This window comes from Thunnus thynnus, chromosome 16, assembly GCF_963924715.1.
Source record: "Thunnus thynnus chromosome 16, fThuThy2.1, whole genome shotgun sequence".
Classification (NCBI taxonomy): domain Eukaryota; kingdom Metazoa; phylum Chordata; class Actinopteri; order Scombriformes; family Scombridae; genus Thunnus; species Thunnus thynnus.
In genome coordinates this window covers 21205736-21222299 of record NC_089532.1, presented here as the reverse complement: position 1 = coordinate 21222299, position 16564 = coordinate 21205736, and the positions used below count along the sequence as shown (strand labels likewise).

At 38.6% G+C, this 16564-nt stretch overlaps 1 protein-coding gene across 5 annotated transcripts in view; it reads right to left on the bottom strand.

The window, feature by feature from the left end:
• ralgapa2 (Ral GTPase activating protein catalytic subunit alpha 2) overlaps positions 1 to 9704 on the bottom strand; it is a 95768-nt gene extending 86064 nt beyond the window's left edge. For all 5 annotated transcript variants that reach the window (XM_067615298.1, XM_067615294.1, XM_067615297.1 and 2 more), the window contains exon 1: positions 9268 to 9704. In XM_067615298.1, coding sequence (XP_067471399.1) covers positions 9268 to 9373 — 106 coding nt within the window. In that variant the 5' untranslated portion in view covers positions 9374 to 9704. The remainder of the gene's footprint in view (positions 1 to 9267) is intronic.
• Between the last annotated feature and the right edge of the window lie 6860 nt (positions 9705 to 16564).

Genomic DNA, 16564 nt, shown 5'->3' with positions numbered 1-16564 from the left:
AGGTAGCTAGGCAAGTGGGCAAGTAAAGAACCACTGATGGGAGCATTCAAAAATTACACACACAAAAAAACAACACAAATATACTGACTGGTTCCTAAGTTATTATTGTTTTTTGATTTATTTTTGTAAAAGTTTTAAGTTATAAGTCACATGCTGTTTAAAAATAAGACAATTCCTGCTTGGCTTGTAAAAAAACTATTTTAGAAAAAGAAAGTTACACAAGACAAATATTTTGTTTACATTTTTTGCTGCTTGTTCTTAAGTTATGCAACATGATCACTAATGTAAAAAAGGTAAGTTAGCTGACACGGCTACTAGTGACAGACTGTTTAGCTGAGTCAACACCTTAGCTGTGAAGAAACTCTCTGTTCTTTATGCCAAGCACATTCACACTGAATTTTATGTGCTGTCTTGTCTTTTTTTATTCAACAACAAAAACAACAACAACAAAAAACAGAACAACAACTGCAGGATACAAGCTGATACAAAAGAAAATAAGGATCATATGCAGAAAAACAGTCACATCAGCTACAGCCAGTGCTCTGCGGCCCATGGCCGGGTGAGGTGTCACACATTAGACCACAGTGAAAAGGAGGTTAACCATAAATCTGTTGAAACCAGCTGAGGAGAGCAAGTTTGTCACATGATGCCATTGACAGAGTTACAATAGATAGCAGGTAGCATGAAGCTCATTTGAGGCCTTGATAACACACAGCTGCTTCTAATACTGTTAAATGTGCTCCAAGCTGTGCCAGTCTCCAGTTGTCAATCACAATTCAGCACTCACTGGGCTAAATTGATGCTCCTTATCAGGGGGCTGAATGGAGCCAATTCACTTATTTTCTCTATCAGTATTGACAAGAGACTCATCTTTCATGAGATGGTTTAGCTTATAAAGTTTTCAGTGTGCAGCAAAGGGCAACTGTGGACACTGCAGTGGGCTGGCTGATTTAGAGCTGCCACTGCTAGTCAGCGGAGAGGACCATCAATAACTATCTTAGCCGTGCCGTATGTCATCCTCTCTGAGCAATGTATTCACAGAGAATGATTAACATACTGTCAGGCTAAAGCAATGCAGCCAAGCTCGGAGTCAACGGAGGCACAGCATGATCTACAATTCATATAAGGTGTGCCCATCTATACAATGAAATGTCAACAGCTTTGTAAAGAAAAAGTAATGTGATGCTCAGAATAGATGCTACAGCAGACTGTCATCATATTACTTATGATTTGGTTCAGTAAAAACCACAGCATTCAAACAAATCCAAGAAATGTAATCATTATGAAAAGGGTCTTTCCAGCACTCGCAACACTTTTGTTGCACATAATTTCATTATGGTGCCAGTGTGCCAAACGCTGCGTGAATGCCTCTCGACTTGCAGTCAGCGTCTAGCTGTGTAACAGATTGGGGCCTATGGGTCTTCACAGAGCACAGTGTGAAACAGTCATGGTAGAACTGGCAAAGCCTGACCTTATCCCAGTCTGAGCTCACACATTAGAGAGTGGCTTATCTCGGCAGCTTAGCGCCGAAGAGCTGCTAAACTGGCAACTTTCACTCTCACTTTTCAGGTAGCAGAAATCCCCATCTTTTACAAACAGAAAAGGTTACTTTGGTTTTCCTGTCGATTGTTTCCATCTAGTCATTTTTGTCCTTTAAATGGAGGGTTGATAATTTGCTAAATTGAAGATCAAGTCCGAACAAAGTCAAATTCAGTTTCAATTTACAGTGAAGCAAGATAGTAAGTTCCTCCATTGTTTCCAATTGTTTCACAACTCACCATAACACCAGGTCAGATATGTACAGTAGGTGCAGCTTTGGCAAGAGACTTTGGGTTTTTTCTGTCTGTTTATTTATGATGGTGAAATACAGACAGTATTGGTGAAAGACAGTTTGTGGTGAAAGAAAGGCAGGCCTAAAGCATTTATTATTTGAGTTAAGGGAAGATGAAGAAACACCGGCCCTAATTATCATAAAGTAAATAAGTAGTCAAAAGGCACAAGTTCATTTCAATTCCTAATGTTACCCACACTGCTGACGCTCTACTGCCCCTTTAAAACTCTGTTTGCATTAGAATTTTCAGAGGTCGATTTTTCATTGAAAAGTTTAACCACTTGGTGGCTCACAGAAGGGAACACATTAAAGAAAGACAAATGTGCTACCTAGAGGAAAAACAGAACAAGTGTATATATACACTACCAGTCAAGCGTTGAATGAGAAAGTGTGTCCAAACTTTTGACTAGTACTGTAAAGATTTTTTAATCCGCTTCCTACATTATAACACATTTTACAGGTGTTGCCAACTTCAAATTTGCTCTGTAACAACTCTGTTGTAGTAAGCTGCTAGTAAGCCAAAGCTAAGTGTTTATTTTCCTTTGGCTTTAAACCTGGAAACCCAAAGCAGATTAACGGGAGCTTGAACATTAAGAAAAGTGTCATAAAAACATAAAAATCCACTATGAGATTAGCTCTTGATAAGAAACAGTACAACAATAAACTGCAGGTCTTGGGCTAGGTTTGGCTTTTATTAAAGCAGGACAGGTAAACAGTATAACTAGACAAACTGGTTTTTCATGTGCTGTGTAAAATCACACAGATATCATCCACCGCAGAACACAGAGCACTGGTGTGTATTCCTATCTCTAGCTCTCCAGCAGGCCAGCAGCTAAAAGAAAAAAGCCTTTCATTCAGCACCATGTGATTTATATCATATTTGAAATTGGGGTTTTAAAGGAGCTCTGAAACACATGACAGTAATACCACAGACTGAAAACAGAAAAACAAGACAAAGAACGTTACCAATGTTTTCTGTACAGTTTTGAGAAATAAAAACATCCTGGAGGTTAACTATGTTTTTGAGTTATGTGTTTCAATAAGTAGACTAATAAAAACTAATTTTAAAATCAGATAGCTTGAAGTCCTTCTAGATATAATGGACAAAGAAATAAAATATTAGGTTAAAAAAGTAAAAGTAAGTAAAAGTTATAAAATAGTAAGTGACATTCTTTTTTTTCCAGGGCAAATAAGTAAGGACATGAGACAGTGACATAGATTCATGTATTTATGTCATGTGACCTCCTTGTAGAAGTCAGTGACATGTTTTAACTGCCATCTGATTTAAGGCTCTAACCCATTACAAAGTCTTCTCTTTGATGGTAAATGGAGACTGGTAATAAAACACTCAACTGGCCTTCTGGAGCAAATACCAAAGCAACAGACAATTCAAATACACAGACATTTAGCCCCATTATGCAGTGTCTGACCATTGTACTATTACCTGTGCATAACCATAACCAGATACCTGCTGAATCTCTTAACTGTATGTTAACAGTGACAAGACATGTTACTGATTTGACAAATAGCCATTATCATTTTATGAGTGCGCTGCGGAATCCGCACAATACCAGGAAGAGCCCATCAGACGCTATGAGGTGTGTTGTTCCAGCGCCGGTAATAAATATAATATGTCATAGCTTGGTACTGTGCTTTATCGTGGCATAGTTTGCAATTCTAATTGGCCCAGGGATTGTGGCACAGGACTTCTTTATACTGCTGAATGCTTATCTTGAAGCTGCTGCCAGTTTAGAGGAAGCCACACACATGCCACCTTAATAGCAGGAATAAGAGTAGACAGAAGTTGAGTCCCTGAGTAAGAGAGTTAATTTCCCCCCTTTATTCTTAGCACGTGCAGCTATTTACCTAACTTCCTCAGTAAACAGTTTTATTAATCCAACTGTAAAAAAAACAAAAAAAAACAACTCAAGCTTACAGTAACATACTAGTTTGTGGACAGATCAGCTTTCTGACTAATGCTGCTTGTTATATAAGAAGTCTCACCTCCTTTCCTAACCAGCCTCTGGCCCTTTAGCATCTGTAACTCCATGATGTTTCTGTCGGAGTGTTTCTTAAAATGGTCTTTCTAAAAATCTTATACGTCCTTGAGGTTTGCAGACATTATACCAGAGATTAAACAACACATCCTGTCAGTATTCACCATTTGCACACTATCAAAGCCTCACGGGAGCCGGCGAAAATACTTCCTTCCTTCTATCTTTCGTAAAATGATGAGGTCCTCATATTTTACCATCCAACCTTTCCTTGCTAAGTAGGAAAGGGGACGGGACGTCTATGCGTGTGATGTGTTGTGTTCATTTTTTTCCCCCCTCCTTCCAATGAATTTTAGGCAGTCAGTACAAACAGTTAGGCAGCCTTCCTTTTGATTTTGATATGTAGGCAAACCCAGATTCCTCAAGTCGAACCTAAATGATATCAGCAGTATAATATTATCAGCCTGTACTGGCTTATCACAGATATGGGTATTGGTATATGTTGGCTTGTGACTGGGTGGTAAATTTGGTCAGGAAATGTGAATGACACTGCAACATTGAATAATGATCTAATCAGAGACACAACCATAACATCCAGTAAAGTCAATCTGACTTTGTGTCCTTAAAGCTGTATCTCACAGTTTACTATTATATTACTTACATTATCCCTTAATGTGAATGTTTAGTACAGCTCATTCTCTGCCTCATTCCTCATTTCTTTGTTTCAAATCTTCTGAGGGCAAGAGCTGAAATGCTTAAAGCCAGGATCATAATGCTAGAAGCTGTTATCATAATAGACCACATCACAAAGACCTGTTAATGGTCATCTAAGTGTCTCTTAACTTAAACGGCTCACGGTCTTTCTTTAATTGCTATTAGCAGTGTCACTGACAAAGGCCTAAATACTGATGTTTTTGTGTCCTCTACCCATGAAGAAAAGTGTCAAGCTCTTTCAAATTCTGTGTGTGTATTATGCAGCATTAAAGTCTAAAATTGCTGGAGCTTATCTTTAACGTTTCAGGATTTTAACTGAAACTTATACGACAATTTACATACAATCGATCAGGCATTACAGACCACCGCAGGTATAGATTAAGTGTTTATCTCACAGTCTTTATCCAAAAACAGGTGTAGCAAAAAGGTGACGGGGAGACTAAAATCAGGGACATTTTATATTTGGGCCAATGGGGTGGTTAAATAAATTTGTTTTCACTTAGACTTTAAAGAGTCTTTTTATGTTCACCAATGTCAAAAACCTAATAAATGAACTGTGGTTTTTTGGGTCCTGTATTTAGCTTTTTTTCCTCACACAACTTTAATCACACTGGTCTTATGGTTTGATTCAAATAGGTTTTGTGACTGGGCGGTGAATTTGGTCTCTTGAGCGAGACACTTGATTGTTACTGTATCAATGTTGCAAATAAATGTGGTGAAAATAATGCACATTTGTTATTGCATGATGCCAAGTATAATTAGAGCAGACTTGTGTATTTTTATCCTTTATATATAGTTGTATACATATTAGCAATTTCAGTGTGTGATAGTCTAAAAGGAAATAAGACAAAATGCCTCAAAATGCCCCTAAAAAGTTAATAAAACACATTTATGATCCTTTGCTATTTTGAACTACACTTGGAGAAAAGCCATTCAGCGTTGCTGTCATGCCTACACAGTGTGTGGGCTAAAAGATGGTAAGATACTAAAGTTATTCACAAGTCTATCCTGAGTGTTTGACAAAGGGGCAGAGTCAGAAGTCGAGTGATCTCAGTCTTCTCTTCAGCCACACAGAGGACCTTCTTGAGAGCCTTTCCAATGTTGTGCTCATTGTTTCCTCTGCTGCTTCACCTTGTGATTTCCTCATAAAAACGGCTGTGCTTTCAGCTGACTCTGACCCCAACAACACTTAAGAGCCCACACACAGTCAAAAGTAAGATGTAATTACACTAGATTTCATTTCTTCTTTTCTGACTGCAGAGCAACCCTACCAAAAAAAAAAAAACCCAAAAAAACATTACCTTTGGCTGCAAACTGTCACACTTACACCCACAAACAAACACACGTCACATGACTGTTATCAGTAACAACACTTGCACACACCGCCACTGTTGTTCCTATGCAGTTCACTGACAGTTTCAAGCTGAGCATGTTGACACCAGTTGTAAGAGAACAAGAGTAAACAAACAGTACCTACTAATGATTTTCCCCCCCAAGCTGATTAGGTGATGTAGTTATTTGTCCTTCAATCATGGAATCGGATAGCAAAGCATCTTTGAGCTGGACACTGAAACACTACAAACTCCAGCAGCACCGACTGGTCCGCAGCTGACCTGCCGCTCTGTCCTCCCTGTGGAGGGAGCAGTTGAAAATAGAAATACGTCCTTTGAGAATAAACGGGTATTCCCCCCAGAAAAAATGGATTTCCTACATTAAAACGCCAGCATTTCGACCATCACCTTCAGGCTTATTTTTGGAGGGGTTGGAGCAGTGGTATGCAAAAGAAGTGAATGCAGAATGAGCTGGGGGGGGGGTGGTGGGGGGGGGGCAGGAGCATGAGAATGACTTTGAGCCGGTAAGAGTCAGAGTAACAGCCGTCTGTGCCTCCAGTGAGAGAAGCAGCGAGTGATCAGGTGGTTTGCTGGGCTCCTGTAATTAACAACCTCAGCCAAATCCAGCCAGGCATGACCAGCAAATTAACATGCAGCAGCTTTCACACTCTATCCCACAGATCTGCTCAGTGAGCAGAAAACCAATACAGGGCCACTCTGAAAATAGCCCAGGCCACAGATCGTACTTTCAACTACAATACCGACTGACACTACAACTAGATGTTTTTGGCCGTGGTATTACAAAGCCACAGACACAATGAGACACAACTTGCACAATATTTTAATCAAACTTCATATAGCCTGACGGAAGATGCATCTGGAGGCCTGAAACAAAGTTAACAAGCTGTTGATAACTCTTACTTGTGCAACATTTGCACAGAAATCTGTCTGGTTAATAATCACAGAAAACTACACTTGCTACTCTCATTTAAAAACTGAACATGCAGGTTAAACAGTCTGAGCCATTTAGGCTGACATATAATGTAAATCCTATGCCATCACAGGCTACATTAATCTTGTTTAATGGCTCTGAAATACACTTGAACTGTTGACATTTTACAGTCATCTAGGGTGAATGCTTCTCTTGCTGATACAAAGAATTTTATCATTTTCATAAAGTACAAAACACTGTGAGCAATGAAAAGAGGCAAGCTGTATTTCCCCTCAAATCAATGTACTGTGTGACTCCAAAGCATCCCATCTCTCGTCGCTCCTTCCTGTCCACACAGGAACCAGGAGCACCAGGAGGAAATCCTTCCTTAGCTGAAAGCATGGTGAAATCAGGGAGGTTGAGGGACATCAACACGTAAACCCTACTATCAGCTGCTGGACAAACAGAATGGCCTTATCTTTAACTGCACATGAGGGAAAGAAAAACACAGAGGACATGCAGACTGCCAGAGCTCTGTGTTGACCTCCACTTTGGCTGTACTAGACTTGACATTGAAGGTGTGCCATAAAAAAAAAATCAGAAAAAAAAAAAAATCTAACCATATTAACTTCTAACACCTTTTCACACACTTCTAAGCTACTGTTAAGCTGATATTGGCTGGCACAGATGGTACACAGGGGTACTGCTGCCTCTGTACAAGAAATCAATATAACAGCAAACATATCACAATGAAAAAGTTGGCACGCATCCTCCTTTCTGCTGATGCCCACTGCAACACCTTTCACTGTCGAGCTTTGCCTCAAAGTGTCTTAACTGTCCTTGAAGTGCAGCTGTGTGAAATTTGTGTGGTTCACAGTTCTTTATAAATCTATGTTGAAAGTTGTCAAAACCAGTCACAGCATTAAATTTGAACTATTTGGGATTCCTACATGCAGTATTTTTGAAAACACTACACCTGTACACGATGCTATTTTGAATATTTTGGTAAATATCAAACAAATGCAAAGATATAATATTGTAATAATTACCATAATATCAATTTCATCTCTATGACACACGTCAAGCAGAAACCTTTTTGTCTTTTCAAGGCACAAATATGACAAGTTGATTAGACTACATATTAAAATACATTACTTATATTAATCTTTACGAGAGACAAGCTTAACTAAATGTGTCTGAGGATATAGAGCAATACTTTAGAGCATAGAGCATTAGAGTCCTGACCTACTTTGACTGAGATCCTGGGAAGAAAGCACATCATAGTTTGCACTTATAATTTTAATTGCAGTTTTCTTCCATACCCCACAATTCCCTCTTGACAACTTTCTTTCGCTCTACACTTTCCCCAAAGTACCCACTGACCCGATTTTGGTTTAGAGAATAGTTGTTACGCCTACATAACACTCCAGTCACCAACACTATTAATGGTCATCTGGGGTGTAAGAAATGAGTCTACTCTAGTGGGATGCGATGAAAGATTTGTACCTGCGTACAGTAAATAACACTTAAGTTATGAGTTCTGTTTTGTTTGGACTGTTTTTCTTTAGTAATGTAAACTGATTTCAGTCAATAGAACGAATGGACATTGACAATTTTACATGCATGTCTTTTGCCTTCCACTAAAAGATATTTGGAAAGTAGATTTAGCATTTAGACCATACTATAGATACATTAGAGCATTGTGAGTGATTGAAAGTGTATTGATGATAGATTCCATTATGTGTAAAACATAACTATTATCATAGTGAAAGAAGACAGGGCTACACAACTGGTTTATGACGGTCATAAACGTTGTACTTCCTTGTCTGATGAAAGAAAGAAAGGCCAGCAGAGACCAGAATGGCACATTAAGATTTTTCATCATTTTCAAATCAAATATCTCTAGGGTATTAGAGTAACTCGATAGCAGCTCAGTCAGTGAATAGGGAGAAGGTTTTATTCTCACTTCAGCTGAAGTACATAAACGCTGCCCCCAGCTTTGAGCTAGAGAATTGCCCTTACTACGTTTCCTGAAACAGTCAGGATGACAAAGGACTAAATGAAAACAATGGTTTGTGGTGGGCATCTGATCTGCTGCTCATCGACTGATGCCCTGACAAGGCAGCAGCAGTTAGCATTGGCTGGCTAGTTAGCCGCAAAGGGGAGCTAGCTCACACAGTAGCTAGCCTCCATGCCTTATCATCACACTGACTTGTTTGATATTATTACGTCAAATAAATCAATGAACACAGGCGGAGTGTAGGCAAACACTTCAAACTGCAAAGCCAGTACTTTTGCAAAAAATGTTACCCGTCAGCTCGCTTCCTTTTAAGTAAACGCAGTGACAGCCAGCTAACCTTGTTTGACGTTAGCTGTCGCCTGATGCCAGCTAGCTAACGTTAGCTCGTCGAGCTAAGCAACGGCGATGCAGCATCAAAAAGCCCAGTGTTGTGACATTTCACTCACCTAGCAGTGACCGGAGGTGTTTCAGCCGGGTCAGTACATCCTTCTTTGGGTCCAGAACTTTCTGTGTAGATTTCTTGACGTCTCCATGCCCCCTTCGAGTGAACATTCCGCTGTAAAAATGCAACCGTGGAAGCCGAAATCACCTGTGTTTTCACCATACACTGAGCCTCCAGTGTGTCTGTCACTTTCCTCACCAACACTCTATGCTTGCTCGGTAAACATTTCGTCCGACCGCCGCTAGTGTCCTGTTTTTTTTTTTTTTTTTTTTTTTTTTTTTTTTGTGGGTGTGTAAACACGGAAGCCTGACAGAGAGGAGTGGTCACATTAGGTCTGTATGAATACGCCTCCTTGTTTATAACCGTTTCACCTTGCATTTCCAGCAGTATTTGGATGATTGCATTTGGATGAATTACTTCACCTTTGATTTACTTTACTTGCTAAACTTTTTATATTTTGTTGTTATATTTTATATGTGTTGTTATATTTTATATGTCTTTTTTATACATATTTACTTGCTGTAAATGTAATTTTTTTCTGTAATGGAGCCTCCCAGCCAAAGTATTTCGCAATAAACATCAAGAGTGGCAACATCTTGAATCTTTAAGCCCCATAGCTTTTCTGAAATTGAGAAAGACTCACATGATCGCACTAACAGGACTTGAACCACTAAACTTTACATTGAAGACGACTGGCAGCCAGCTTTAGTCTAAAACAGAGATTTATAGGCAAGGAAAGTTTATTTATAATAGCACATTTTAACAACAAGGCAATTCCAAAGTGCTTTATATAAAACATAAAAGGCATCAAGGCAAAATGTAAAAGAAACAGATTAGAAAAAGACATTTAAATGCAATTAAAAATAGTTATCTAAGAGAATAGAAAATAAAAATAGGCTAAAATAGAACAAGACAGATTAAACAGGATAACAAGAAATGAATGAAAAAGCCTCAAAACTGATTCAATCGCAGGTGGCAAACAGAAAAGTTCAGCCTTAATATAAAAGAAAAGCTCAAGAGTTGGAGCAGATCTCAACTTTTCTGGGAGTTTGTTCCAGATATATGGGGCATAAAAACTGAATGCTGCTCCTCCATGTTTAGTTTTGACTCTGGGGTCAGGAAGTAGACCTGCCCTAGACCACCTGAGAGGTCTGATCTTTATGCAACGGAGATTTGATAATAAGAGGTTGGGGGTCTGGTAGTTGTAGTAACTCCCAAGCGCCCTCTGGTGTCTTGAAACAGAAAATCACTAAAGTAGACTAGATGGGGGATAAACATTATATATTCCCAAATTACCCTTAAATAATACATCTTTTTTATACTTAATTTATTCCCATAAATCCCTGGAAACAAAATGCATATATGAAAAGGACAGACATAAGAGTCACAAAGTGACTCTCTTTGAATGTAAGTACAAGTTTGTGATTAGTTGGTTAATTTCTATTATCTATTAATCTGACAATTATTCTCTCAATTAATGGCTTGAGTGTTTGGTCCATAAATGTCAGAAAACAGTAACAAGCATCCAAAACAATTTCCCAAAGACCAAGTTGGGAATTTTTTTTTAATGCTTGTTTTATCCAACCAACAGACCAAAACCTAAAGACATGTAGTTTAATATCATGGAAGACTAAGAAAACATGAAAATATTTACATATAACAAGCTGAAACCAGGGAATGTTTTGCATCTTTGCTTAAAAATGATTTAAACAGATGATGGATTATCAAAACAATTGCTGATTAATTTTCTGTAAATCAACATATTCACTAATCATTTCAGCTCTGTCTCTTTCAGCTACTCCAAGGGAAGACACTCACTATAGACTCCCATAATCAAACTATAATGCATGTTTTAACACACTTCAACAGCAGAACAATGTTGCATGAAAAGAAACTGGACAACAACATTTGTCATTAATACATTACTCGCAAATACATTAACAACAAAAAAAAAGATGTGTGCACCTTTGTATTTTTAACTTTGTTCATTCAAGTTTGTCATTGAATGAAGCATAGACAGTTTTTACTGCAGATATGTGGACTTATCATAGCATTACAAGCACAAGGGTCACATGCTGGCTCACTGACATGGCGTACTGGGACATCTAAATGGAACAGAGTCATCGTTTATGTTATTGGTGACTATGACAAGTTAAAATATCTTCTGTGAAAAAGGTCTTGTGTTGTATCAGATCCAGTGTTCTATTAAAAACAGCAATATACTGTATTGTAGCATGACTAGTGCCATACAAAATACACACCTATGCCTTTGCCCTCACTATATCTTACTGTAGTTTACTCCAGCTGAGAAAACTGGTCCTGTCATAATTAAAACCTAGAAATATTCTTGTGTCTATCCACTAATTCTTACAGTCAAAGTAAGTTCACCCATTTTAACAATGTAGCTATGAATGACCCAGGGACTCCCAGTTAACTTTCAGATTAAAGAGAACTGTATTTTTAGATATTCAAACTGTCGTGTGGTGTAACTTTCAAAAAAGAAAAAGGTAAAAGAGCCTCACTGCTCATTCAAGCCGCTGACACTTGACACTCTAAACTGGAGCTTTTCATGAATGACTATAAGAATACAAGGGAATTATGAAATAGAAGAGCTCTCCTGCAGTTCAAGTAAACTTAGGGTTATGCCAAATTGAACAGAGTTCAGTGTACTTTAATGGATTTTCAAAATGATTTGTTCTACATGGTTGTGCAGACAGCAAATTCCATCATGAAAAAAAAGAACAAAAAAAAAGAAGTGTTTACGTTCTGAGATGAATCTTAAGTTTGAAGAAATTGGATGCATTCGTTAGACTGACATTCCGTGCAATCTCACACTTTCGCTTGTCTGAACCTATCTGTCTTGTGGCAGGCAATTAATTTTGAGGCTAAGCTGGCAAAATTATTTTATTTACACATTTTAGATACATCTCATTGAAGACAGAGCTCAGACTGTAGAGTTTAAATGGAATTCAAGTTTGTGACTGAGAAATCTTTTCAGACTTAGTGATAGATAGTGTCGACTAATATAAAGAGAAATAAAACCAACAGCGCCACCGTCCATTATTATTACATCTTACATTATCTAGTAATTTTTGTTTTTTTAGACTTTGTTTTCTAGATGATAATAAAGAAACAGAGATATTGGCTATTCATTTTAGACACAAAAACATCACGTGAGACTCATCCTGCCCTCCTGAAGATGACCAAATTTACCAAGACTTTACCAGGAGATGGCGCCTAAACCATTGGTATGGCTACTGAGAGAAATAAACCAAACAACCAAACCAAGCTACACATTTTTATTGAGTTTCTGTTTTGTTTTAATTGTTTGATTAACAATGACATATATTGTTCTGGTCAACAAATAAAGGGGTATAAATGCAGCAGGACAGGAGGGAGAAACCATAGAAAATGCAAGAGAAATCTCAATAAGAAGTAACATATGTTTGAATAACTCAATTAAAAGTAAAATAAAGCTGTTCACAAGGATGTTTTGGCAGTTTTTAGGAGTTGACTGTATAGGATCCTATATTCTCAATTAAGAAGACAAGAATGTATTTGATTTCATCTACCACCCCCACATATTGAGCTGTGACAATGTTGTGAGAGCGTTTCCCTCTCTTTCTCAAGGTTCTCCACAATGGAGATCTTGAATGACAGCAGAGGGAACAGAGAGTAGTGAGAGCGGAGGCCAAAGAGGAAGAGTAAAAAAAGAGGAGTAAAACCAGCCTTTGCCCTGCAGTTTGGTATGACACTCATTATCTGAAGTGGGCCATTCTGAGAAAGGAGGAGGTTGCCTGTCACAACAGATGTTGATTACACAAAACAGGGTAGTTTGGAAGGATGCGTGAATAAAACACAAGCTCTCACACACACAAACACACACACACACACACATACACACACACACACACACACACACACAGGGTTATTGTTGGTGCTTTGTCATCAGTCTTAATTGGTTGTAATCACCATTCCTTCTGGGCAGACCTCCCCTGTTCTTGAAGTGCAGGTTATTGCTCATTATCTAAGATGGCATGGACCTGTGATAATCTATCAACAATAACAATGGGACTGAATTTTTTCTTCCCTCTCTAGTCCTGCACCTGGAAGTATTATTTTTAGTCCAGCTAATTTTTGAGATCATATATTGTAGGCTAAGACAATTCGACTTTATAGTCTTTTATAGAGGCAGACACTCCTTTCTCGAACATAGCTTGGTTGGACAATTATGGTTCCAACTGTGACATTATTTTTTTATGAGATCATTCATGTCAAAATGGGATTTTCCAGAATATAAAACAAAATAATTTATTCTTTTTTATACAGGCCTAGAATTGACAATTGCCAGGCCCTGGTGGTGAAATGAGGGCCTCACGACCAAATGGTGGCACTGTAGCCTTACAAATGTAGACCGTTCCTCTCACGGCCAGCCTGTCGGACTGATTCCAATCCAAGGTTTGAAAAGCACTTGTCTGCTCTAAATTGTTCTTATAAAGAGCTTGGAAATACTTGACTTTTCTCCTTATGTGGTTATGGATTTCCTTTTTGTACAATTAAGTGCCATTAAAAGCTAATGTATCCTGTTAAACCACATTAAGGTGTTGGGGTGGACAGTGGCACAGTTATCCATCCACATACTGTGAATAGGAGCCCACTTTCTGAGCATTTTTTGAAATTTATATTGGGCCATTCAGAAACTTCAGGATGAAAAGGATCAAAGGGAAAAATGTCCACAGAGCCTCTGATTTTCCGGCTGTGAGACCACCCACAGCTGCTTGACACAGATGAGCTACGAAGAAACGAAATGATGAAACAAACTCAATCTGTGTTTGACTCAACCAGACTCATAGTATCTAACACTTTTTGGATTTTAGGTTGCTTTTTGTGCACCTTTTTTTTGGTATTATACTACCTATGGATTTTCAAGGGCCTATTTAGATGAATACTCATGAAAAATTATATTGTACATTTTTTTAAAATATACTTAATTAATTAAACATATTTTGGGCCCACTCTTAGAAGGATTATATTGGAAGAATTGGTGCCATTTGTTAACAACAAATTCTAGAAATAATGCACAAACAAGAGCCTATAATTTAAGATTACAGCTCCCACCAGGGGTCGTCATAGTGCCCTTAGCCACCAAGGTTAAGTTCAAAGCACAATATCCTTAATTATACTGGCTGTTTCTTTTATTTTGGAAATTCTGAAAAAAGATCTACAATATTCAAAACAGCAAGATGAGGACATGTCTTGTGTTCCTATACTGAATTATCCACATTACTTATTATTTGTAACAGTATAAATAAAGCTGTGTGTATGGATATAAGCAATTTCTGCGTCTAGTGTTTGTAATGCACACTGTAGTTTGGAGCACATCTCCACAGAGGTTAATGAGGGGGCACTCTGAAGTAATTAAAACAAGAGCATTATAAGGCAGCAGTTTCACATAAGGTACTCATTGCAACATACCCCATACTTAATTAAAACTCTTTGCTGACAGCATTTTGTATCTTCTCAGGTAATCTGCTGTGAAATTAATAAGGAGGGAGAATTAAATTACTAATGTTGGCAAAGAAAGGCTATTTTTTTTCCCCCTGCAGTATGTATGACAGGGGTCTCTATCTGGAATGCGTGATCCATATTACGCTGAAAAATAGTTCTTCAGGTTCTTCCCGTAATCTGATTCCAATTTCACTTATGGTGTGACACTGTAGCGACAAGCCAGGGGATGTTTAATTGAAATGTCCATGCTTTTAATTGGATTCTGTTAAGATGTGAAATTACCTCCTAAATTACAGTCTTGTACCTTTAAATGCTGATACAGACTGGTTTCCAGCGGTGATCAGTTAAGGAGCTGAAATAATGCCTCCATTCAACGGCGCATCACTGTGCGGAAGCAAAAGAACATTCTTGAATTTAAAGGCAAACTGTTCAAACGTGGGGCCTTGCATTTCAAAGGCAGACGTTTATCTGGCGAAACGAATTGTTGTTTTTAACAGGGGAGTGCTTGAGAGACAATGCAATACTTAAGAATGCTCCTGTAGCACCAGACATTGGATTCGACGTGTTTCATTGTAATTCTGGTGGGATCTCTTTTTCAAATCTTAATCGAACATTTTAAAGTCATCATATACACCGCTCGCTATTATGACACCGTATTAAGACCCCCAAATTCCCATTACCAATAATATAGCTGCCAGATATCCATTGCAAGGCTAGTGAACCTGGCTTTCATGATATCATAGTTAAGCTGAAGGTGTTAGCACCAGACTCTGACATGTTCAGGTAATGTGTGGGTGGTAGGCAGCAAAGCTTCCTTCACCTTCTCGAGGGTTGTGCTCTTTCAACCTCCTACATTGAGATTTGTGAATTTTCCCATTCTAGGGCCCGTGTCACCCTGCTGTGGCTGTGCAAAACATCCCTGCTCTCCCACTGCTGCCTCCTCCACCTACATCCATGACCCCTTCTGATAAGCTTGGAGTTCATCCCTTTCACTGATTAGTTTGCTGGCAGATTGAATGCCCATGTCTACAGCCCTGTGTCACCCCAGGCTGGCTCTACCTGTGTGTGGTTGGATCAGCAGGTGGCTGGCACACTGTCCAACACGATACTGAAACCATTATTTATACATAACAGTTCTCTGTGTGCTCAGCAAAGCCATGTTTCCCACCTCACAGAGAGAATGTATGGGGAGTAGATGACATCCTTGGCTATTTTATGATTCTAGAAAAATAGATTATGCTTCTGTTTATGCTAGAGATGTAATGCTAAGATGAGGACACATTGGAACTGCAAAAACATCTTGTGTGATTCCAGGATTCATATTCTGTGTGAGCTCAGATCCTGAAAATGTGAGGTCATTAGTAAGTTCTCCGACAAAATCCCTTCTCTTCAGTATACTGTGTGCGTACTTGTGTGTGTGTGTGTGTGTGTGTGTGTGTGTGTGTGGTTTGCGTGAATTCACATGTGTTTGTTTGTTTACCGTGCCACCACTGGCCCAAGTTGGAGCCACAGGAGTGTGAAATAACAAGCACAAGAGGGATTTCACGCCTTTACAGAGCTGAAAAGATATGTTTTTTGTCAGACAACTCAGTCCATTTCCATCCCCGACAAACTTTGTTTACTTCTCCCTACTCACAGTCTACCTATTTCCTAAAACCCCCATACACATACAATTAAATGCCATCATTATATATGGGTTCCCACGGGTATAGTGTGTTCAGGTTTGCTTATGTTACAACCCCTGGCCTGTTTTTATCACTGTTATCAATGGCACATGGTGCATCATTAGAAAA